This window comes from Bos indicus, chromosome 20 (assembly GCF_029378745.1).
Source record: "Bos indicus isolate NIAB-ARS_2022 breed Sahiwal x Tharparkar chromosome 20, NIAB-ARS_B.indTharparkar_mat_pri_1.0, whole genome shotgun sequence".
Taxonomy (NCBI): domain Eukaryota; kingdom Metazoa; phylum Chordata; class Mammalia; order Artiodactyla; family Bovidae; genus Bos; species Bos indicus.
In genome coordinates this window covers 63961778-63986945 of record NC_091779.1, presented here as the reverse complement: position 1 = coordinate 63986945, position 25168 = coordinate 63961778, and the positions used below count along the sequence as shown (strand labels likewise).

General features: G+C 44.1%; 1 protein-coding gene across 6 annotated transcripts in view; it reads right to left on the bottom strand.

Annotated features, from left to right (window-relative positions):
* SEMA5A (semaphorin 5A) overlaps positions 1 to 25168 on the bottom strand; it is a 572726-nt gene that overhangs the window by 11200 nt on the left and 536358 nt on the right. For all 6 annotated transcript variants that reach the window (XM_070774864.1, XM_070774868.1, XM_070774863.1 and 3 more), the window contains 5 exons: positions 17907 to 18132; positions 14553 to 14771; positions 10394 to 10564; positions 8221 to 8376; positions 5495 to 5542 (listed from right to left, as the gene is read on the bottom strand). In XM_070774864.1, coding sequence (XP_070630965.1) covers positions 5495 to 5542; positions 8221 to 8376; positions 10394 to 10564; positions 14553 to 14771; positions 17907 to 18132 — 820 coding nt within the window. The remainder of the gene's footprint in view (positions 1 to 5494; positions 5543 to 8220; positions 8377 to 10393; positions 10565 to 14552; positions 14772 to 17906; positions 18133 to 25168) is intronic.

The following is a 25168-nucleotide window of genomic DNA, read 5'->3' as shown; positions in this document are numbered from 1 at the left end:
TTTGTTCTTTAATCACCTGGGCTCCTTCCCAAGGACTCTGAGGGCTGCCTTTGCCTCACCTGGAATCCAGAGCACAGGTGGAGCATCCTTCACCCATCTCTAAACCCTCTAAGCTTCTCCCTCTAAGCTGTGCCCCTTTGCTGCTCCTGGACACCATATTCTGGGGCTCTAGGGCCCTAGGAACTGGATTTGCACCCCAAGGTAGATGAAGATGGTGTAGAAGGGCAGCCTCTTCCTCTGTCCTCTGTGAGCTATAACCAATGTACTGCCACTCCCACTGAAATTCTAAACTGATGATTCCTAATAGAGGCCTCCAGTGCCTTCAGCACCTGAGGCTGGATAATCCAGGAGGATGATACTAGAACATTCCACAGTACCACCCATTCCCTGACATCCACCTCAATTTTTCACTTCTTGATTATTTGGTCACTGGTTTAACAAAGTGAAAGGAATAAATAAATCTGTGGCGTTTTCTGATTTTGTCTAAAGCCTTTAGGGCTGAATCTGGGACAGTAGAATTAAGTATGTAAGGGCCATTCTACTAGCAACCATTAGAAGCTTCTACTCTAACCCTAAAGCCACCCTCAAGGTAAGCAAGCGTGGACTCCACACTTGTTGACATTTCTCAATGCTTTATAGCCATTTAGACCCTCCAGGGTCAAGGCCATGTGGGGATAAAAGCACTTCTGCTGCCTATATTTTCCTCCAATAGTTTCAGAGCGTCCAGTCTTACGTTTACGTCTTCAATCCATTTTGAGTTTGTTTTTGTGTAGGTGTTAGGGAGTGTTCTAACTTCATTCTTTTATGCGTGCTGTCCAGTTGTCCCAGCACCACTCATTGAAGAGACTGTCTTTTTTCCATTGTATATCCTTGTCTCCTCTGTCACAGATTAGGTCACTGTAGAAGCGGGTGTTTTTCTCTGGGTTTTCTATCCTAATCCATTGAGCTATAGTTTTGTTTTTGTGCCAGTACCATACTGTACTGATTACTGTAGCTTTGTAATATAGCCTGAAGTCAGGGCTCCTGATTCCTCCAGCTCTATTTTTCTTTTTCAAACTTGCTTTGGCTAGTTGGGGTCTTCTGTGTTTTCATATAAATTGTAAAATAATTTGGTTATAATTCTGTGAAAAATGCCATTAGTAATTTGATAGGGATTTCACTGAATCTGTAATTTCCTTTAGGTAACAATAGTCATTTTCACAATATTGATTTTTCCAATTTAAGAACATGGTACATCTCTCCATCTGTTCGTGTCATTTGTTTGTCTTTTACTAGTGTCTTACAGTTTTCTGAGTATGGATCTTTTGCCTTCTTATGTACATTTATTCCTAGGTATTTTATTCTTTATATCCAGCAAAACTGACTTTCAAGTATAAGGAGAATAATCTGTTGTCTCAGTGTCACAACTTGGAGAACACTGTTCACAGGAGCCCTTCCTGTGGGCATATTCAGAGAACAAGACCCATACAACAGGCAAGACACAGACAAGAGGTTGGAGGTGAGCCTTAAATACGCAGCGGCTTGTAAACAAAGGCCAGTGAGGGTGAGAGGGGAGCACGCACGGCACAGCCGCTCTGGGTTCTGATGGTGCAGACAGAGCACAGCTGCAGATTCTGTGCTTTTCACACATGGAAGACTGGTGGGGACTATCTGTCTAGCAAGTCCATTGGCACCATTTTTCCAGCAGCATTTGCTCACCACGTGTCTCTGTGTCACATTTTAGCAATTTTTGCAATAGTTCAAACTTTTTTTTTTATTACTGTTAGAATCTGTTATGGTAATCTGTGATCAGTGATCTTTGATGTTACTATTGCAAAAAATTATGACTTGCCAAAGCCTCAGATGATGGTTAGCTTTTTCTTTTTTTGGCAATACAGTACTTTAAAATTTATAAAAGTACTTCTGCTGTAGTAGTAACATATTATATTATAACAGGGGAAGATGTATGACTCTCTCCATATGCAGATACTTTGTCATTAGTCAAGTGAATCATTCCTGCAGGTGCCTGGGGAAGGCTGGGCCAGCTGACATCCCTAGGATGATTGTATAGTCTCTGGGTCTCATGCAACTAAAAATAGCTCTCAAAGTCAGAACCTTTCAAGAGGCCTACATTTTTTTCTGTGTAAGTGAAAAATTGTTCCTATTAAATCTCTTGAATCTGCTTAGTGTGGCACTTTGCTTTGAATATGCTTTTTTGCTATTGTTTTGGTTCAGTAAATTTGGAACAGAGACCAATTACCCAGTGGGCTCAACTGGTCAATTATCTGTGTAAAGTTTGACTGATTTTTCAATAAGCTGAAAAAAGTTATCTGTGAAGTCCCCTCAACATCCTCAAAACTCCTTGCTAGGTAACGCTTTTTACTTGTCACCTACAATTAGCCCCATCTGACCTCTTACCCACAGGGCTTCCCCGGGGGCTCAGACTGTAAAGAATTGGCCTGTAATGCAGGAGACTCAGATTCAATCCCTGGGTCAGGAAGATCCCTTGGAGAAGGGAATGGCAATCTCCCCCACTATTCTTGCCTGGGAAATCCCATGGACAGAGGAGCCTGGAGGGCTAGAGTCCACAGAGTCACAAAGAGTCAGACACGACTGACCATCTGGAGCACGCCTGCACACATGACCACTTACCCACCTGCTCTGCTGTGCCAGTGTCAGCAGCCTAAGACCAAAACAATGAGTTTTGAAGACTGTGATTAAAGTTTCTATGACTGAATCAATAGCACCTTGAGGTTTGATTTGGTGCAGCATATGGCAGAACTGGCTCAAACACACAAATGCTGAGTCTTAGGATGGAAGTGGGCCTTCTGTCCCTCCTAGCTCAGTTGGTAAAGAATCTGCTTGCAATGCAGGAGACCCAGGTTCGATTCCTGGGTTGGGAAGATCCCCTGGAGAAGGAAATGGCAACCCCCTCCACAGAGGCTACAGTCCATGGGGTTGCAAGAGTCGGACACGACTGAGCGACTAAAGAGAGTAAGAGAGACAAAAGGGCCTTCTGTGTCATGTCCTCCTGGATGTTCAAGGTCTTGGCAGGACTCCCATATCTTACCCTGAGAAGGCCAGCTGAGGAAAGTGGCTTGTGAATTTGTGTTACACCTGCAGGGTCAGTCATGCTGCAGAAGCATCAGCTGGCTGCACCCAGATTCTGCCTTGAAATCCCTCAGGATGGGGACACTCTCTATAATCTCTGCCACTCTGGGGACCCTGGGTATTGTCTAAGAGTGCTGCCTGGACAGAGATGCTATGGCTGCAGACCCCAGACACCTTCCCGTGGGACACTCAGCACCAGGACTCTTTTCTTGTGGTGATTGTCGTTTAGTTGCTAAGTCATGTCTGACTCTTTGTGACTGCACAGACTATAACCCATCAGGCTCCTCTGCCCAAGAAATTTCTCAGGCAAGATTATTGCAGTGGGTTGCCAATTCCTTCTCTAGGGGATCTTCCTGACCCAGGGATTGAACTGACATCTCCTGCTTTGGCAGGCAGATTCTTTATCACTGAGCCATCTTGGAAACCCAAGGTGCTCCGGGCTTAACACTCACACTGGGATCCCACCGTCTGGATCTAGACCCAGCTCCACTTCGACTTCCTGTGAACCTCTTCTCTCTGACCGTCTCTCTGTTTATAAAATGCAGATAAAAGCTCTGGCTGCTATGCCTTCTCTACAATTCCCAAAACCAGTCTCTGAACACAAATGATTTTTCACCACTCATCTGGCAGTGAAGCCCGACCTGAGCCGACCTGACCGTTTGCTGCAGAACTGACCAGAAATGCCAGGAGGAGCATTCATTAGCTGCTTCCCTTCACCCATATTCCATGGCAAGGTCTTTAAAGAGACTGGTTACTATGGAGTGTGGTCCCCAGATCCTCGGGGATGTCATACTGTATATGCCCAGTATCAGCCGTCTATACCCTGAAAAACGCTGATTTCCGAATCCTTCTCTATTGCCAAGGGTTTTACAAAAAGAACTGTGGGCTGCGGCACCCACAGGAACAAACTTTGCAGGGATGAAATAGGAAACCTCCTGTCATCTGATACAGTGTTGAGCATATAGTGACTGATCCAAAAATACTAAGGTGCCAATTATTCTTCTGTGAACCAACCCACATTCATCTTGCAGCTGGATCCCAAGGTGTGTGCGTGCTCAGTTGCTTCAGTCATGTTTGACTCTTTGCAACCCTATGGACTGTAGCCCGCCAGGCTCCTCTGTCCATGGGATTCTCCAGGCAAGAATACTGGAGTGGGTTGCCATGCCCTCCTCCAGGGGCTCTTCCTGACCCAGGGATCGAACCCCAGTCTCCTGTGTCTCCTGCATTACAAGAGGCTTCTCTACCGCTGAGTCACTGGGGAAGCCCAGATCCCAAGGCAGTGGTCGCTAGTCTGTGAACTCAGTGAATTGACCCACATCAGACTTGAGACTTCACCCTTCTCAGGCACAGGGCTCTCCTGGGATATGTCATTTCTTTCCAGATGAGTTGGAGCTATTCGAGTCCCCACTGTACGCACCCCTCACAAAACTGGAACAGAGTGGGTGCTCAGTAAACACGACTGAAAACAAATGGATTAACAGATGGCTGAGTAAACAGAATGTAACAGTGTAGACAGACTTTATCAGTGTATTTAATAACGCAAGTACATCCCCAAAACACACCTCTGAAAATCCAGCTTCTTTCTGAGTGTGAGAGACCCAAGACCTTTGACCTGAGCTGTCTGGGACTCCCAGCTGGAATAGATTATGCTAGGACTGGTCAGCACGTACACACAGGAAGACACTGGTCCTGTGTTTGGGTACTGGCTCCACACAGCAGCTGGACAGCGGCTGGACTCTGATCAGTGGACAGCCAGCCCCTCCAGTCCAGACAGGATAGAACTAGACGGGAAAGTCCAAAAGCATCATGGATTTGACCCAAGGAATGCGATTTCTGTCATTCAGGGTTGCTGGAAGTTTGAAAAATATCTCTAGAGACATGTCTAACCTTTCGCCCATAATAAAACTGTATCATTTTATTGCTTCAGCCTTTTGGAGATCTGAGGCTGGCTGTCATGGATTTACACTATAAATATAAACAAAATGGTTGCATTCTGTTTTACTCGTGGGAAATCTAACTGTAGCTAATACCAGAATCACTGGATCATACAGCTTACATCCACCAAAAACACCTGAGGGGCTTATTAAACCGCAGAGCCGGACCCCTCTCAGTGAGGTTCTGATTCTGTAGATTGAAAGGGGCCTGAAAACCTGCATTTCTATCAAGTTCCCACATGATACTGATGCTGCTGATCTAAGGACCCAATGTAAGAATCACTGATGCAGACATCAAATATGGACTCCTTTGCATTTTCACTGCCAAAATAAAATGTGTTTAGATCGAGGAGTTCCTCTAATCTGTTTTTCTTGGTCAATAGCAGAAACATCACATGAAACATATGAGATTAGAAACAACTGGAAAATATCAGAAATGCACTAGGAATTAATTAAAAAACAGAACTCACCCCCACATCTTTTCTCTTCTATGCTGCTGGATCTGGCCACAGACACTTCTGGAAAAAAAGATTCAATCACAATGTATGAAGGGAAGGAAGATCACATTAATGATTCATTTACAAAGTGTCTAATGATTTTGAGTTTTATGTGAGTCAATGTTTCGAAAAGCGTAATCAATTTTTTTTTAAAAACACAATTATTTGTTTGTTTTAGCCAACCTGAGATGCATCTGGTCAAGGTCATCTTGATTGCAAAGGAGTGAGATTCATTACAGCAACAGAGAATACTATGGTCTCCCAGAGTGAAATCAGGGCACTTGTTTCAAAACAAGGGTGGAGTTTGTGCAGATTTTCTGTTACAATGTATTCTGCTCGCTGTGGAACACTGCAGCATCTGCCTCCCTGGTTTCTGCCTCAGATCTTTTGTCTCATCAAAACCAGTGTTGTCACATTCCCTGGGGAGGAGACCGTTCCACTAGAGCTCAAAAGAAATTGCCTCAACAAATAATTTTCCTACTCAGAGCTCATTCATGCTGTCTTCCATGCTTATGTGAAACCCACAAGTAGGATGCCAATAAAAGGAGAGATCCACCTAAATGTTTAACTCCCAAGGATACACACCATTTCAGGAGTCCAGAAATGCTCCTGATTTTTCATTCAATAGCAAGAATTAAAAATATGTCTATGGTTGAAAAGGAAGCAATAATAAACACTCCTGCAGTTCTAGATGGTGGAAGATTGAGGTGCCTTAGGAGGCCTAAGGTAACTTTCTCTAAAACACGACTACATTTTCCTTTAGGGGAAAACAAGGTATTCTCTATTGCAACCTTTTAAGAGGTTACTCTCTGCTTTTGGTCCATGTCAGAGTCCTAAGGGACATGGTAGAAATATGTGAAATATTTTGTAAGTATCTAGCCCATGCCTTTTGGTTTGGTGTTTAGATGGTATCACCACCTCAATGGACATGAACTTGGGTGAACTCTGGAAGACAGTGGAGGACAGGGGGGCCCACTGTACTGCGGTCCATGGGGTCGCAAAGAATCAGACAGTTGAGTGACTGAACAACAGCCGGTGCCTGGGTGAGCATGTGATGGGTGATAAGCTATCACTATTAACCAAACATTGATTTCACATGGAAAGGACTGTAGCCGAAGGGCCAGCCAACCTCTTCTCTAAGACGAGAATAAGGATCGGTTTCCATTTTCCCAAATATACTAAGATTACATGAAAAGAACGGTCCTTTTTTCTCTGTGCAAACAAATATGCACAGCATGGCCAAAGCATTTAATCTAATATTTAAAAAAAAAACAATCTATTTTCATTTTTTGAACAAACTGTGTTATAGTCAATAAATTGTAGAAGATATTGTGCTTAAAAAATCTTAAAACTCATGGCCTAAATTCAAGTCTCCAACTGCATTACCCACAAATCCATGCATGTGTGCATGCCTGCTAAGTTGCTTCGGTTTTGTCTCTTTGCGACCCCAAGGACGTAGCCCACTGTGCTCCTCTGTCCATGGGATTCTCCAGGCAAGAACAGTGAAGTGGGTTGCCACGCCCTCCTCCAGGGAAACCTGTATCTATATCTACACCTATACCTCTATCTACATCTGTATCTATGTCTACATCTATGTTTATGCCTGTATCTATGTCTATACCTGCATCTGTGTCTACACCTGTATCTCTGTCTATATCTACGCCATGCCCTCCAGAGGACCTTCCAGATCCAGGGATTAATCAGCATCTCTTACGTCTCCTGCTGCTAAGTCGCTTCCGGAGAAGGCAATGCACCCCACTCCTGTACTCTTGCCTGGAAAATCCCATGGATGGAAGAGCCTGGTAGGCTGTGGTCCATGGGGTCGCTAAGAGTCGGACACGACTGAGCAACTTCATTTTCACTTTTCACTTTCATGCACTGGAGTACTCTTGCCTGGAAAATCCCATGGGTGGAGGAGCCTGGTAGGCTATGGTCCATGGGGTCTTGAAGAGTCGGACCGACTCAGCGACCCCATGGACTGCAGCCTACCAGGCTCCTCCGCCCATGGGATTTTCCAGGCAAGAGTACTGGAGTGGGTTCTTTACCACTTCTTATGTTTCCTGCATTGACAGGCAGGTTCTTTACCACTGGCATCACCTGGGAAGTCCCATCTATGTCTACACCCTATCTATACATCTGTATCTTACATCCAACTCTCACATCTATATCTATGTCTACATCTATATCTATGTCTACTCTATATGCATGCATGCATCTGCATCTACACCTGTATCCACATCTATGTCTACACCTGCATCCATATCTACATCTACGCCTACATCCATATCTACGTCTACATCTATATCTATGTGTGTGTGCATGCTACATCACTTCAGCTGTGTCCTACTCTTTGCAACCCTGTGGACTGTAGCTTGCCAGGCTCATCTGTCCATGGGATTCGCCAGGCAAGAAAAGTGGAGTGGGTTGCCATGCCCTCCTCCAGGGGATCTTCCCGACCCGGGGATAGAACCTGCATCTCTTATATCTCTTGCATTGGCAGATAGGTTCTTTACCACTACACCACCTGGGAACTCCCACAAATTCATAACCACCTTGAAACCATAAGAACTGATTGAATGATCTCTTGTTTTACCAAACAGAACCTCAAAGAGCAGTTAAAACTCCTACCCATGAATCATTTCCTCCTGAAACATTAGAAGTGATTTTGTTCACACTAATAAGCATCTCTGCCCCCTTACCTGGAATGAAGTTGGAATCAAAAATGCAGGGCCGGCTTTCTGTGGTGTTTCCGGAACACTGGCTGCCCACGGGGAACAGAAGGACGCACTGGCGGACACGGACCTGGACTCCAGCCACGTCACACTCTGACCACTCTGACCACTCCGACCAGCTCTCTGCAGGGGCCGGAGGAGACGAGATGCGGCAACAAGACCATTAACATCCACCAACCTGGAAGCCTGGCAGCTTACCGACATTGAGTTTGCATACGATATTTATAGTTTACAAATAAGATAGACTCATATCTCATGACCAAGTTCAGTAAATAAAATACACTGGAGCATGAATCAAAGAACTCATATACCTTTGATTAGAAATAATGTGCTTAGAATACACTTTCTAAAACACACATTATTTTAATGCTCTAAAGTAATGTTAGACACTATCCTGCAGGATCATTCACACTCACATACGTCCCTGGAGAATTTCTACAGGTCTCAGCACCCAGGCAAGAGAACTGAGAAAGTCTTGGCTGCTGAAGGGGGTTCAAGCTACTACACATACTAATACTTTCTTTTCTGTTATGAAAACAGCCCTGCAGAGTCAGTACACCACTGGCAGGTGGCACTTGAGGTAGAATTCGTTCTATCCCGTGTTTACTGTGCCTGAAGCACCAAAGATCCATGAACAAGTCTGGGTCAAGGTCAAAAGATGAGCCAGCTAAGGTCACTTTACCCCAGAGGAGGAGATTCCCTAGGATTTGTTAAATTCGCCCGGGTACATAGATGTGTGAAAAGAGAGGATTAATACACATTTTAAGTGAGGAGTTTAAAAAAAATGAACTCTCAATAATATTTCTGAAATATTAATAATATAAAATATTGTTAGTACACACTTTGCTTTTTTCTTCCTTTTTTCTACACACTTTGGTTTTTTCTTCCTTTTTAAATATAAGTATCCTCTTTGCAGTTCAGGGAAAATCTGGAAACCAAACTTGTGTTTTGATTGATTGTAAAGGGTACAGTATTTCCTGAGAAATGTGTAAAGTAACTGCTTTTGGACTGACTGAGGACACAGTTTCTAAACACTTCTCAATATACAGGAAACCTGCATGGAAAATATTCTGGAGCTAGTTAAAAACACACACACACACACATACACACACATTAGTGTGTTTCAAAGTTTAAGTCAGATTCAGAGGAGAGTGTCTCATTTTCACTCCAAGTGGTCCCTCTATGTTAGAAAAGTGAACTACTCTTGGATGGGGAAGGCTCTGCAGGGTGTCCCCTGGGCACCTCGGCCGCCCAGCCTTGGAGCCCGGAACCCACGCCTACGGCCCTGGGGGGATTCCTGTGAAGCCACTCCATAAAGGCTCTCTGATTCCCACCCTGATTCTCAGCAACAAAATGTCAGTTCGCATTCCTTGCCTGCCTGCTCAGTCACTCAGTCATGTATGACTCTTTGTGACCTTATGGTCTGTAGCCTGCCAAGCTCCTCCATCCATGGGATTTCCCAGGCAAGAATATTTGAGTGGGTGCCATTTCCTTCTCCAGGGATCTTCCCGACCCAGGGATTGAACCCACATCTCCTGCACTGGCAGGTGGATTCTTTACCACTTGAGCCAGAGGGGAAGCCCCTCAGTACCCATTACCAGCTTCAATACTATAAGAATGCTTGGTCATCACCAGTTTCTGTTGCTAGTTCTGCAACCGTGGCATGGTGAGAATGAGTCCATCGTATTAGCAGAACAACGTGTTATGAAGTCACTTCACGGGCAACACTGTGGCACCGCTGTGTCCCCTCTTTTAGTCTTCCTGAGACACACTTCTGTCAATTTCACCATTCCGCCAACAGAGCGAAAAGTGAAAGTGAAAGCCGCTCAGTCGTGTCCGACTCTTTGCACCCCATGGACTGTATAGTCCATGGAATTCTCCAGGCCAGAATACTGGAGTTCCCTTCTCCAGGGGATCTTCCCAACCCAGGGATCTAACCCAGGTCTCCCGCACTGCAGGCGGATTCCTGCTGAGCCACAAGGGAAGCCCAAGAAAACTGGAGTGGGTAGCCTCTCCCTTCTCCAGCAGATCTTCCTGACCCAGGGATCGAACCGGGATCTCCTGCATTGAGGGCAGTCTTTACCAAGGGGAAGGCCAAAATCGCCCTGTCCTCTGCGCTGGGCAGGGAGGGGCTGCTTACCGGGGCAGGGCTGCGTGTTGCAGAGCGCCTCCTCTGTGTGCAGTCCCAGGCAGATGTCACCTCCGTAGGCGGGGGCTGGGTTTGTGCACGAGCGTGTCCTCATGTAGTGTCCCCCTCCACACGTTGCCGAGCACGTGGACCAGGAGGACCAGCATGACCACATGCCATCCACTGGGAAGGGGCAGAAAACCACAGCACTTCTGAAACCCACATCTGACCGAGCTGGTGGGGCTGCCCAGGGTCTGCACCGCGGGAACGCGTCGGGCACACCATGGACCATCACAGGAGGGCATATGGGGTCTCCCACATTCCTCCCCATGCTTCCTCAGTTCCTCTCAATTCTTCCAGGAAATACTTCTAAGCATGGAACATGCAAGCGTAAGGATGATTGAGGAATGCGTGTATGTCTGTAGAACAAAATCCAGCCTCTGGGGCTGACCATGAACCTGGTTCTGTAGCTGTTCAGGTGAAGCTCCAGCTACCGCTCACTGCTGCCAACCACACAGGACAAAACCAAAGTCTTAGGCTCCCTTTGTGTTCCTTGCAGTTTACTGAACAAAGTGTGGACTTCAGGATTTCACGGACAGAGAAGCAATAAGTGTTCTTAGCACACCACAGGCGCCTAATATATGTTATAGACAGAACACTGTGGTTATTTAGTGGCTAAGTCATGTCTGACCCCATGGACTGTAGCCCGCCAGGCTCCTCTGTCCATGGGATTTCCCAGGCAAGAATACTGGAATGGGTTGCCGTTTCTTTCTCTGGGGGATCTTCTCAACCCAGGGATCAAAGCCACATCTCCTGAACTGGCAGGTAGATTACCCCTGAGCCACCAAGGAAGCCCATAATGAGAAAACTCATTTTAAAATAAAATACACCGCCCCTTTGTGGACCCAAGAGGATGGAGGAGGAGTAAATTCATAGAAAGGGAAGAGTCCTAGTTGAGGCAAAAATAGCCCATAGCCGGCTGAGCAGCTCAGCATGCAAAGATACGAGCTGTTTCAATCCCTGCGTGTTGTGGTAGGAATTTTCTAGGAGGCGGGAGAGAGAATCAGCATTTGCCCCACTTAGCCCCTGAACTTGTACCCTCCCAAGTGGAAAGTAAGAGGGCCACTCTGAATGTTTTCACAGCCCTCTAGGGAATCTTGGCTTTCAAAAGAGCTATTGCAATACAACAAGGTTATGTATACACAGTGTTGGCTTGACCAGCAGATCCACAAAAATAAAAGCAGCCACTAGGTCACAATGATGGGACGTATCTGAGACGGACCCCAGCCTAGCACCTGAGGGCCTGGGCAGCACCCAAGAATCTGCAGGAGTCTGCACATTCTGCCGATGGCAGCCAGGGCTTGTGTCTGGAGTCCGGGGAGGTGGCGTGGGCGAGGGGTCCTGACTTTCTCATGCTGCCTCCCGGCCTCTCTTTACAGCACAGATGCTAATCTAATCATGTGGCCCCTCGGGTTCCCTCTTGGCCCCCCGTGGGAGGAAGAGCCCTTTGACTCTCCACACTGGGACTGTGGGAAAGACATGACCTTTCCCAGCCCCTCAGCATGGCTCAGCCAAGAAAGCTGGGTAGTTTGGAGGGAAGAATCTCCTGAGGCTGGAGAAATTTAGGCAGAGATAGTCTAGGAAGTGCAAAGTAGCGGGAGGAGCAGGAACATGACTAGGAGCCCCCACTACAAAGCTAGGGACTGTATATTAAGTTTAATGTACATGTTTATTCACCCACCCAACTATCCGCCCACCATCTTCTCATCATCCATCCATCCATCATCCGCCCACAATTCGCTCATCATCCATCCATCTGTCCATCTAACAGATGCTGTCTAAGTACTGTTGCAAGCCAGTTCCTGGCTTAAGGAATCCAGGAAAAAAATTTTTTTAACCAACTGAAAAAGATGCTACAGATGCAGGCTTCTGTGCCTTTAAAAACCCTGTGCACCATACTTAGCACGACCCCTTATTTCTCACCCCTGCTTGTCTATATGGCCTACTCGCATGTGGCCCTGAGGACTCAGCCCAGGGGCAGCCTGCTCGGTACAGCTGCCCTGATTCCAGCTCAGTGGGTCCCTGGCTGAGGTAGCCACCACGTCTTGTCATCAACGGAACAGCTGGTGACCTACTAGGCTGTCATTGTTCACAGGATGCCTCCTCACTAAATTCTTAAGTTCCTTTCCAACCTGGACCAGGTCACTGAGTCTTTCTCTGTGCTGTGCTGTGATTAGTCCCTCAGTCGTGTCCGACTCTTTGCGACTCCATGGGTTGTAGCCTGCCAGGTTCCTCTGTCCATGGGGATTTTCCAGGCAAGAATACTGGAGTGGGTTACCATGCTCTCCTCCAGGGGATCTTGCCAACCCAGGGATGCAACTGAGGCCTCCTGCACTGCAGGGCGATTCTTTACTGTCTGAGCCACCAGGAAAGCCCAAGAAGACTGGAGTGGGTAGCCCATCCCTCCTCCAGGGGATCTTCCCGACCCAGGGATCAAATCCAGGTCTCCTGCATTGCTGGGGCATTCTTTACCAGCTGAGCTACCAGGAAAGCCCGAGCCTTTTTATATTGAGTAAATAATGCAGAGTGGGTTATCAAAAATGTCTGCTGAAGAACTGAATGAATTAAAAAAAAGGAAGATCAAGTAACAAACTGCTTATTTTCATATCCTTCAACAACCATCACTGGAGCTATTTGGAGCGTGTGCCAGGCTCACTGGGAGCTGAGGGCATGGTCAAGAGTGAGATGGTCACCCTCCTTGGGAGGTCACTCTGACAAAGTCGAAGGCAGGATACAAAACCCCAGAGCCCAGCGCGCAGGATGGCCATGCAGCATGGGGTTAAATGAAAGCTGCTCTGACATGGGAAGGCCAGACGAAGCGATCAAAGTGACACAGCTGCACTCAGAGCCAGGGCAGGAAGAAGGCAGAGATGGTCAGAGCATCAAAGACGACAGAGAGCCTTTGGAGCTGTGTCAGTGCGCAACACCCTGCGTGGGGCCCTTGCAGCTCATTTATTGACCCTGCGCTTGTGCAGGAACTCGTGGACTCAGGGAGGAGACTCTGACAGCGCACCTCCAGTGGGCCTGCCTGAGAGGCGCTACACGTTTAGAAGACTGGACTCAGGAGGAGGTGGACACCTGTCAGCTGAGGGCACCTGGGGGCGGGCTTGGCAGGCCCCATGGGGGCTAGCCCTGTTAACTGTCACTCTGGTGAAGGCTCTGCGGTATGAAGGGAGGCCAGTTCTGGGGGGTTGGGCCCATCACAGGCTGGGAGGGGCCAGCCTCCCATGTCAAAGACAGGACATGTCTCTCCAGACAACGAAACCCAGCCCGCTTCTCCTGAGGTGCAGTGCCTGGGCCCACCATCCCTCAGAGGGGCTCTGAGTATGTTCTGGTTTCTTTAACAGCAGCAGAAACAGATGAACATAATCTGGTCTAGGTTATATATGTCTTTATAGCAAGGAAGTTGGAAGATCATCTCTACATCCATGTATCTAAACTGATATGTATACTTACATCTATGTCTGTGTCTACACCTGCATCTACTTCCACATCAACGTCTATGTATCTAACCTATGTCTATGCTGTGCTGTGCTAAGCCACTTCAGTCATGTCTGACTCTTGAGACCCCATGGACTGTAGCCCGCCAGGCTCCTCTGTCCATGGGATTTTCCAGGAAGAATACTGGAGTGGGTTGCCATGCCTTCCTCCAAGGAAATCTGTATCTATAGCTACACCTATATCTCTATCTACATCTGTGTCTATGTTTACACCTATATCTATGTGTGTGTGTGTGTGTGTGCATGCGATGTCACTTCAGTTGTGTCCTACTCTTGTAACCCTATGGACTGTAGCCCACCAGGCTCCTCTGTCTATGGGATTCTCCAGACAAGAACACTGGAGTGGGTTTCCATGACCTCCTCCAGAGGCTCTTACTGACCCTGGGATTAATCAGCATCTCTTATGTCTCCTGCATTGGCAGGTGGGTTCTTTACCACTAGAGCCACCTGGGAAGTCCACAATTTTTGTATCTACACCTCCATCCACACCTGTGTCTGTATCCACTTATCTATCACAAGTTATACCTCAAACATAAAGCCAGGGAAGACGGATGAGAAGGTCTTCCAAGACCTTGATGTTTCAGTTTTTCCAGATTTCGGGACCTGCTCACCTGGGCAGGGCAAGATGTTGCATTCCTGGTATTCCAGGGACGGGCCCAGGCAAGGCATGCCCCCGAACTTGGGCTCCGGGTTGTTGCAGACACGCTTCCGGTTCCGGATGCCCCGGCTGCAGTCTCGGCTGCACTGTGACCACGACGTCCAGGCCGACCACGCCCCGTTAACGGTGTGGGCGGAGTATCTCCCTGCCCGCAGGAAATCGCCCGACAGGCCTGCCAAGGAAATGGCCCAAGTGTGATTTAGTCAGGAGCTCTTAGAGTAACCAGAGTTCAAACTAACTCTCATTCTGCAGCCACTCTCTGCTCTGCCTCTGCAACTACATTCTCAAGTATCCATGGAACAATTTTTACACTGCAGAAGCAAAAAACGAAATAAAAATAAAATTGCAGTTTGCCTGATAATCTCCTATAATTCAAGTCTTCTATCTCCACAGTTGCTATTAAATAATAGTGCAAATAAGACCTCGATTTGTGAATGTGGCAAAGTCCTTGTACAATAACAGAGTTCTTTTTTTTTTTTTTGGTAATAGATCACTTATTGTTCTGAGAAACTTCTTTCAAAGAAAATACAGCCTTCTCACTTCCATTGGGAATTCTGCAACAAATTGTCCTTGTGCAATTTGTGATTATTTTGATGAACATGTCTACTGCCTTAAAATATTAAGAAATACTCAGTCATTTTCTCAAATGGAAGCAGGGTGACATGGGTTTTAACAAAAAACTCTCAAAGTATGCCATGAGGTTCTGGGTGTGAGGAGGCAGACAAGTACGGATGGTTCTAGGCTTCTTGGTTGCTTACTTAAAATCTGTGGCTCAGAAACCTACGTGGGGTGCTCTTCAGAGAAAATGGATGAGAAACCTATTTCTCTGATGGTTAATCCTTTGTGGTTAATCAATACAGAACACACAGTTTAGCCTTGTTTTGTGTGATAGGAGCCAAACAAGTCCAATTCTGTATTCTCAGGGTATCAATACCAAGACGCGTGGCTGGTAATTAGAACCTGAAGCCACTAAGACACAGAAGGATGAAGTATTTTTAAAACTATGCCCACAATATACTTTTAGAGGAAAGGTAAGATGTCTTTTTAAAATGGATATCAAAATTTTCCTTAGCTTATATTACTATCATTAAAAATGAATGTTAATGTTGGTTTTATATATATATGAGAAAGGAAGGATTAAAAAAATATATGTTCAGAAAAGAGAATAAAGAAACAATGTCATTCATTTTCTCTTTTTCGTCTTTGATGTCATAAGAATTAAGTTCACAGCCTGCTCTGAAATAAAGGAATACGTGACTGAATTGAAGACAGGGTTGCCAGATTTAGTGAATAAAATACAGGAAGCCCAGTTAAATATTAGTTTCAGATAAATAACAAATAATATTTTAGTATAAATATGTATCTAAGTGCATGGGATATACCTATCTTAAAAAAGACACATGGAACATGTGTGTGTTAGTTGCTCAGTCATGTCCAAGTCTTTGCAATCCCATGGACTATAGCTCACCAGGCTCCTCTGTCCATGGACTTCTCCAGGCAAGAATACTGGAGTGGGTTGCCATTCCTTTCTCCAGGGGATCTTCCCAACCCAGGGATCAAACCCAGGTCTTATGCATGGCAGACAAATTCTTTACCATCTGAGCCACCAGGGAAGCACATAGAACATACTTAAAGTAATTTTTGAAAAATATCTGAAATTCATATTAAATTGCACATTTTGTATTTTATTTCAGAACCCTACCTTGAGATCATAAGACCATCCCTTGTGGTATGTAGATATCTAAAATGGGTCTTCAGTTATCTATTTCTTGGTATTCCATCACCTATCTTTCTTTCTCACTAAAGTAGGATTTTATAATGAATCAGAATGCATATCATGTTGCTTGATTTTTTAGGTAGGTAGTTTTTATTCATTTGACTTAAAGTGTATACTTATTCAAATAAAATACTTCACTATGGTAGACTTCCCGCCCCCTTCCCCACCAAGAAACAATGAACAACTTGTATAGCTGCTGAACTACAGGGAACAGAATGGTGTGAGGTCAGGAGACAGTTAATGTCAGTGGAAATATGACTGGGAGTGGCTCTTGAGGGCAACTTTTGAGCCCCAAAGCATCCAGGCTGGCAGCTCCAGGAGGAGGAATGGAGATCTGAGACCTACAGGTAGCTGGTGACCCTCACTCAGAGCCGCTCCTTGTGAGTGCAGCCCTGTGACAAAGCAGGAGCAGACTCATGGCGCCTCCATAAGCTTATCCCACCCACGGCAAGCCCAACATGGTGACTCATCAGCTCTGTGGTCCGTCAAGGCCAATCACTCTGAACCTATAAATGATGTTGATGGTGACTGTGTATTCTCTACCACAGTCACATTGGGAGAATAACAGAATCGTAAACGAAAAAGTGTAAGAAATGTTCAAGCAGGCCCAGTGTAAGATATGACTCTACTGTTCTCATCATCTTGCTTCAAGAACCATCTTATTTTCTTTTTAACATTGCACTGATTTTCTTAAATCAGATGAGCATTAGAGGAGAGATGAAGACAGAAGCAGAAATGAATCTCTTTGGGATGGCCAACCTCACTTCCTTTTCTGTAGTTGAGACACCTGAGCCCCAGAGGGAGCTAGTGAGTTGCCCGCTGGGTACAGGCAGGAGTGGCATTAGTGGCGGGAGGTGACCATTCAGTGGCAGAACCCGGCAGAGAGTGGATCATCCCATCTACCTTAGTGCTCTCCCTACATAAGTCATACGGCATTGAAGGGATTTATACAATTATAAGGGGCAAAGCAGTTTCAAAGAGTATTAGAGGATTCTCACATACTGCCTTTTTTAGCAGAAAGATTCTTTCATAGATATAAACACAGATATGCACTTCCTTTGTCTTTGTCCCATTTGGGGAGTAAAAAAAGGAAAAGCTTTATTTGCAGGTTAAATTTCAGTGCCAACTGCAAAGGGATCTGTACAGTCTCTGACATCAACAATGATAAATATATATAATTGTGTGTGAATAAAAGTGGTGATGGAAGAATGCAGAGGTTTCTTCAGTATATATTCTGATACTAAATGAATCTCCCATAAACTTTTCTGAACTCATTATAAATATGGTGCTATTTTGAGGGACGGAGTCAGGGAACCACCCCAACATGCAACTGAATATTTATAGTAAGAGTCTTTCCCACCAGTTCGCTATAAAGTCAGTTCTGATGTAGAAAGATCATTGTTATAAACATGGCTAAGCCATAATGAACAGGAAAAATCCACCCCCCCCCCAACGATTCTATGAACTTGGAGAGGAGACAGAATGCCTGTCCCTGGAAGCAGGTCAGTCCCTATGGAGTCGCTGACTCACCGTCGGTGGAGCAGCCACTGGTTCCATCACTAGAGCAGTACCGCATCTCAATTCTCTGTCTTCCCACTTCCAGCAAGTTTGGATCAGGCAGACGGGCTTTGCACGTGTACCGAAATCGCTGCTCGTAGTGACCCCCATTGTCAGAGATGTTGACGGGCGTCCAGGGAGTCCAGGGCGTGGTCTTTTTCAGCTCAGGGCATGGGTTGGTGTTACAAGGCTGGTACTCCTGGGAGAGAAAATGCATGACATGCACTTATCATACTGCAGAAACAGAGCCTAGTGCTTCCTTCCTTAGGTGAAAGACAGGATTCTTTAAACTTCAGGTCCTGAGACCCACCAGCCACTCTACAAAGTTAAAAGCACATTTTTTGGGTCAAATTAGGCATTTAAGAGAAGTTAACTGCAAAGGAATATGCACAGTTTCCCCATCAACAATGAGAATGAGACAATAAATGTTATTGTATGTGAATAAAAATGGTACCTATAATTACATTTACTGAAAGCGAATAAAGATGGTGAAAGGGCTTCCCAGGCAGTGCTCATAATAAAGAACTTGTATGCCAATGCATGAGACATAAGAGGTGTGGGTTCGATCCCTTGGTCGGGAAGATCCCCTGGAGAAGGAAACGGCAACCCACTCCAGTATTCTTGCCTAGAGAATGCCATGGCAAGAGAGGTCTGGCGGGCTACAGTCCACAGGGTCACACAGGGTCAGACACAACTGAAGCGACTGAGCACAGCAACAAAAATGGTGATCCCCCAAATCATCTTCCTTTCACTTAATAATCACTGAAAATGCTGTTTATTCTGATAGGTTTAGCTGTTTTTGTTTTTTAAGATTATAGTTAATTAAAATGATGGAACCAATATATTTGTTTTTAGGATGATAATGTGTTTGATTTGAGATTTATGAATAGCTTAAGCTCTGGATCACAGATTCAAAGTGTTAGAAAGGTAGCTATCCAGTTGATAACACAATACATGATAACTTTTAGTCTATAAGAAATTTCCACAAGGTAATGGTTTTTCTCAGTCTCAGCTCCCTTTCCTCACTGCCAGGTGCCTCCTCCAACAAGCAAAGGTGGGAGGACCCAGGCAAGTGGGCCATGCAGCTGTGGGTGGTGCAGTTTAGGACCATACGTCTAGGTCTAATTATTTGACAAGAACTTTAAGCACTATGTCTCCAAAAACAAGACCAAACCTAAGGGGTGCAGAGTTTGACCTTGAACACAGCACTAGATCCCAAGTCCTCCTTTTGACAGCAAAGGATGTTTCATTAGAGAGAAGACCTACAACATGCAACACACTCAATGATGGCCACATTTTTAAAACAATTTTATTAATTTTAAAAATACATATCAAATGGGAGTAAAGTAGCTTTCTAACATTTATTATGAGAGATAGTAAATTTTTCATAATAAACATGGCATCCAGGCCCATCATGTCATAGCAAATAGATGGGGAAACAATGGAAACAGCGACAGATTTAAATTTCTTAGGCTCCCAAATCACTGCAGATGGTGACTGCAGCCATCTGAAATTAAAGAGTGTTTGCTCCTTGGAAGAAAAGCTATGACTAACCTAGACAGTATATTAAAAAGCAGAGACATAACTGCTAACAAAGGTCCATCTAGTCAAAGCTATGGTTTTTCCACTAGTCATGTATGGATGTCAGAGTTGGACTATAAAGAAAGCTGAGAGCTGAAGAATTGATGCTTTTGAACTGCGGTGTTGGAGAGACTCTTAAGACTCCCTTGGACTGCAAGAAGATCCAGCCAGTCCATCCTAAAGGAAATCAGTCCTGAATATTCACTCGAAGGACAGATGCTGAAGCTGAATTTCCAATACTTTGTGAAGAGCTGACTCACTGGAAAAGACCCTGATCCTGGGAAAGATTGAAGGCAGGAGGAGAAGGGGATGACAGAGTATGAGATGGCTGGATGGCATCACTGACTCAATGTATATGAGTTTGAGCAAACTCTGGGAGATAGTAAAGGACAGGGAAGCCTGGAGTGCTGCAGTACATAGGGTCACAAAAAGACACGACTTAGCGACTCAAGAACAACAAAAATTCTGTCCTTTCCTCCATCTCTTTCAGTTGAATATTTAGATGTTTATCCCTTAGAGCTAACAACGAGAATTTTCCAGTAACAGGCATCATCTATTAACCATGTACCATGGGAAAAGGATTTCAATTTTTATTCCTTACCCTCACTCTGCATTAGAGAAGGAAATGGCAGCCCACTCCAGTACTCTTGCCTGGAAAATCCCATGGATGGAGGAGCGTGGTAGGCTACCATTCATGGGGTCTCAAAGAGTCATACCCGACTGAGTGACTTCACTTTCTTTCTTTCTCATTCCATGACTCCAACATTGATGCAGCTTTCTCACCTCCTGTCATCTCAATGCAGTCACGCTGAACTTTTGCTTAGATCAAAATCCAGTGTTTACACTCGTTGCTAGATGAACACTACCCATAGGTGACTGTTGTGGAAAACTGATTAATTTCTGTCTTGTGGCCAGTTCCTTCCCGGCCCGAGGCAAGGGCTCTCCTGTTTTGTGGGGATGGTTTTCTAGTCTCTATGAACTTGTCATGCATTCGTACCCCCTCCTCATCAGATATTTGGACACAGTAAGAACTGTGTTGCCTGGTGTATGCTTTGAAAATAAAGTATTAGTAATACTGTATAAATGAAGTCTGGTAGGGCAGAAAGTAGCCATGTGCATTCAGGCCAGAAGCTTTAACTGGAAGCCTATTTAAATGTTTATTTTGTCACAATTCTAATTATTTAATTAGTTTTCTCTACTCAGTGTCCATCTTTTAAAATTTTATACAAAGAACCATAATCAAAGGTTCTTCATTTTGTGATTTGCAGGCTTTTAACAGAAAATATGTAATCACTGCTTTCCTACTTTAATATCTACTGCATCCCTTCCCCATCCCACATGGATGGCCCCCATCTCCACAGAAACACACACTGGAAGAGAGATGACTTCATTTCCTTTGCTTATAGCATCTTTTATTATGGCATCTTTTGGATGCTGCTTTTTAAATGAAAAAAAAAAAAAAAAAGCTCTAATGGGTGAAATAAACCTAATCGTGTGAAGTACTAGACAGAACATGTTTGTGCCTTTTTCACTTGAAATGGAGACCACGGGATAGGAATGCCTTCGACCTTGTCTCCAACCATCCAGGCCCACAGTGTGGGCTACTGCCAGCCCCAGACTGAAATTCCATGTGCATTCCTTTCCTCACTCTGTGCCAGCCTGGCTGGGCAAGTGCCCACGGGCTCCTTGCCAAAATGGACTTAAAGCACATGCTGCTCATGGACCCCTGCTCTTAGCATTAACACATTTGGCATCACCCGCAAACCTAAGATCCCGTGTCTCAAGAAAAAAAAACGTATAAAGTCCAATAATTCTGAGTTTCCTTGCACCAGAAATTTCACCTCTTCTATGGAGACGAAGCTTTGGTTTTGAAACAGATGAGTAGAGAACATATTTTAAAACCTGAGTTTGCCTCCGTGTACTGCTAACAGGCTCAGCAGGGAGTGGGGGTGAAATCATCCCAGAGGTGGGCACAACTCGACGGTGAAGAAGAACAGTTCGGAGCCATTAGACCTGAACCTCTGATAGCAAACTGTGTCTCCTTGTCTCCCATTAACTCATCACTGCTCAAAACCCAACAGAGTTTCGGGACCTCTCCTTTCAACTGCTTGTTAAGATCTGATGATGATGCATTCATTTAAAATATCAAATTTATTAAATCCTGAGAAATGGTATGACTGACCTGTTTTATATTAATAACCAAAATTATAAAGTGACTCAATTCAATGGTGAGTTGTTGTATGGCTTCACTGTGTCCGTGAGCTCCAATTTTCCGAAGAATTGACACTATAAGTAAAATGGAGAGACCGTGACAATCCAAACAAGTCCAAATTTGAATGGACGCGGAACAACATTACATTTAATGTTAAAGAAAGAATTTGTTTTAAAAGTGATTTCAGGGAAATAAGTGTTATTACCTGCCACATAGGATTCTTAATATTCTCATGGAAAAGCTAAGATAATAATTGCAACTAAATCAATCTCTATATTGATATTGCTGCTATATATCCAAAGGAATTAAAGTCAGGATCTCATAGAGATATCTACACTCCCGTGTCCATTGCAGCATTATTCACATTAGCCAAGATATGGAAACCTAGGTGTCTAATAACAAGTTAATGGATAAAGATGTCCACACACACACACACACACACAAATACTATTCAGCCACGAGAAAGAAGGAAATCCTCACATTTGAATAACTTGATTGGACCTTGAGGGCATTACGCTAAGTGAAATAAGAGAGGTAGAGAAAGACATTCTGCATGATCTCACTTATACATGGAATCTAAAAATGACAAACTCAGAGACACACAAAGTACCGTGGAAGTTACCAAGGAACTTCCTGGTTGGGGGAAATGGGGAAATATTGGTCAAAGGGTACAAATGTCCACTTATAAGATTAGTAGGTTTGGGATCTGATGTACCGCTTGATGATTATAGCTAATAATACTGTATCACGCACTTGAATGATGCTAACAGAGCAGGTCTTCAGTGTTCTCACCATAGCAAAGAAATGGTGATTACGTGACAGGACGGAGGTGCAGACTAACTAATGCTATGCTGGTGACCATTCTGCAATTTATAAATGCATCAAATCAACACATTGTACACTTTAAATATATACACAATGTTATGTGTCAGTTAAATCTCAATAAAGCTGGAAAAAATAAAAATAAAGACAAAAAGAACAAAAGACGCACGATTACTACAGCAATTTTCAGCAGTTCTTCCAGTGTGTTGTCTGTGTCCTCTCTGTCCCAGTCAACAGGAACACAACCGGGCACTTAAAGTTTGATCCAGAGACCTGGGTGGCACTTCCTGTTCCCCCTCACCTCTGGGCCAAGTCCTACACACACACACACACACACACACACACATATATATATATATGTACACACACACACACACATATATATAGCCTCCTGGGTTCATTCTCTCCTCCCCATCTTCATCATCTTTTTTTCTAATTCAGGCCATGGCACGTCAGGCCTGTTTCATAGAATTAAAGCATGTATTTCACTGACATTTAATTGTATATGTATAATTCAGCCTTCATTAATAGACTGGAAATTTGTCAAGAGCAAGACATTTGTCATATTTATTTTACACTATCAATCTTAAGGCCAACAATATTATTTTTGGTGAATGGACAAATCATACTGATTGATTCACAAGAAAGTCCGTTCTGGTGGAATTTGTATAAATTTGGGAAAAAATTAGATGGTCAAGTGGGGGTGCTCTATTTTGTTATTGACTTTTCCACTGAGAAAATGAAGGTATCTTATATTCCACAGGTTGAAAGTAAAATAGAGAGATGGTGACAATCCAAGAAAAAAAAATTGATACCACATGTTTGGCACAAAATAAGAAAATTACCCTTAAAGTGATTTCATCAATAACTGAATATATAAATATCGTCTCATCATGGAACACTCATGCTTTCTACATGCATTTATCAAGTTTTCTTTCAGTAACTTAGCATGTCACACACAGAAACAGAAAGCCATTCTGCATAAGAGAAACAAGAAAGGAATGCAATTGTGCTTTCAAAGGTCCAAAGCACCAAAGCACATGCACAGAAGCATATCTGTGACCCCAGGAGCTTGTGGAAACAGAGCCAAGATTGACAGGGAATCCTGGAAGTTAATTTAGAGGTCACAGCAAGGAAGAGAAGGAAAGGGAGACAGTGTATCCAAAGTTATAATGCTGCAGAATCACTTCTGTGTCCAACCAAGATGACGTAACAGAAATAGGATTAACTCTTTCACCAAAAATAACTTAAAATACATAAAACAACAGGTCTTAAGACATTGGACATCAAGCGAAGAAGGATACTGGTTGCCAATTTTGGGAAACATGAAGTGAGTCCCACAACTGACCAAGCCTACAACCCTAAGAAGGTTTCTAGGTGGTGGTGGAGGAAGGAAAAACCCAGGGCAGGCACAGGCTAGTGTTCAGGGAGACAGAGCTGGAAACTGGAGGAACCCAAAGGTGCTGGAGTTCTCCAAAGGAGAGGCCTACAAGACAAGCAAATTCTGGTTATGCACAGCTTCTCCCTCAAGTATTTAGAACAGCAGAAACCCACAAACATGTATGAAGAAACTGCACATTGGTGGCGAAAGACCCATCTGAAAAGATCAGAGAGAGCAGTACTTGTCACGGACATGAGGTTGGGAATAGTGCTCGCTCCTAAGAGCCATTCTGAAAAACTCCGTAACTCTCCTAGCATCAGTTAGGGTACCAAGAAGGGTCTTGTCTCCACACTGCAGAAAAATCACTCCAGACTGAACTCTGTTCCGATCTCAACTAACAAAGCTTATAAGCAAAAACCAAAAAGATCAAACTAATTGCACATAACTTGATCTTGTCCCAAAGGAGAGGTCTAGCATATTTGGGGGAATTCAGTATTATCTGATGAACAAGGAAAAGGTCACAATATCTTACATCTGGTCTAAAATTACCAGATATGCAAAGAAGCTTCTGAAAAAATAATAAAAGCAAATAACAGAACCTATTATGAGAAGAAACGTAAGTCAACTGAAATTGGCACAGAAATGACATACGTGACAGAATTTGTGATTCTATTTTTTAATATCTGTGGCTGATATTTAAAACTGTTATTATAACTGTATTGCATATGTTCAAGGAGCTAGAAGAAACTAATATATTAAGTAGAAACATGGAAGATACAAAGACGAGATATAAAGTCAACTGTACACAACGTCAACTCTAATTTGATATAAAAACCAGATAAAGACATTAGAAGGAAACAAACTTACAAGTGAATATTCCCCATTAGCTGAGATACAAAAGTGCTTAACAGGGTTTTAAGAAACAAAATTCTCAACTATACACAAAGGCTAATATTTCATAGGTAGGAATTATGTCAGGGGTGTAAGTTTGCATTAACATTTAAAATTGGATCCATGCAACTCACCATATCAACAAGCTAAAAAGTAAATCTAAGCTGTGGGAAGCTGTTGTCTAGCACAGGGAGCTCAGCTCTGTGCTCTGTGCTGACCTAGCAGGGTGGGATAGGAGGCGGGAGGGGGGTCCCAGTGAGAGGGGACATATGTCTACATATAGCTAATTCACATTGTTGTACAGCAGAAACTAACACAACATTGTAAGTCATCTAGCCCAGTGGACAT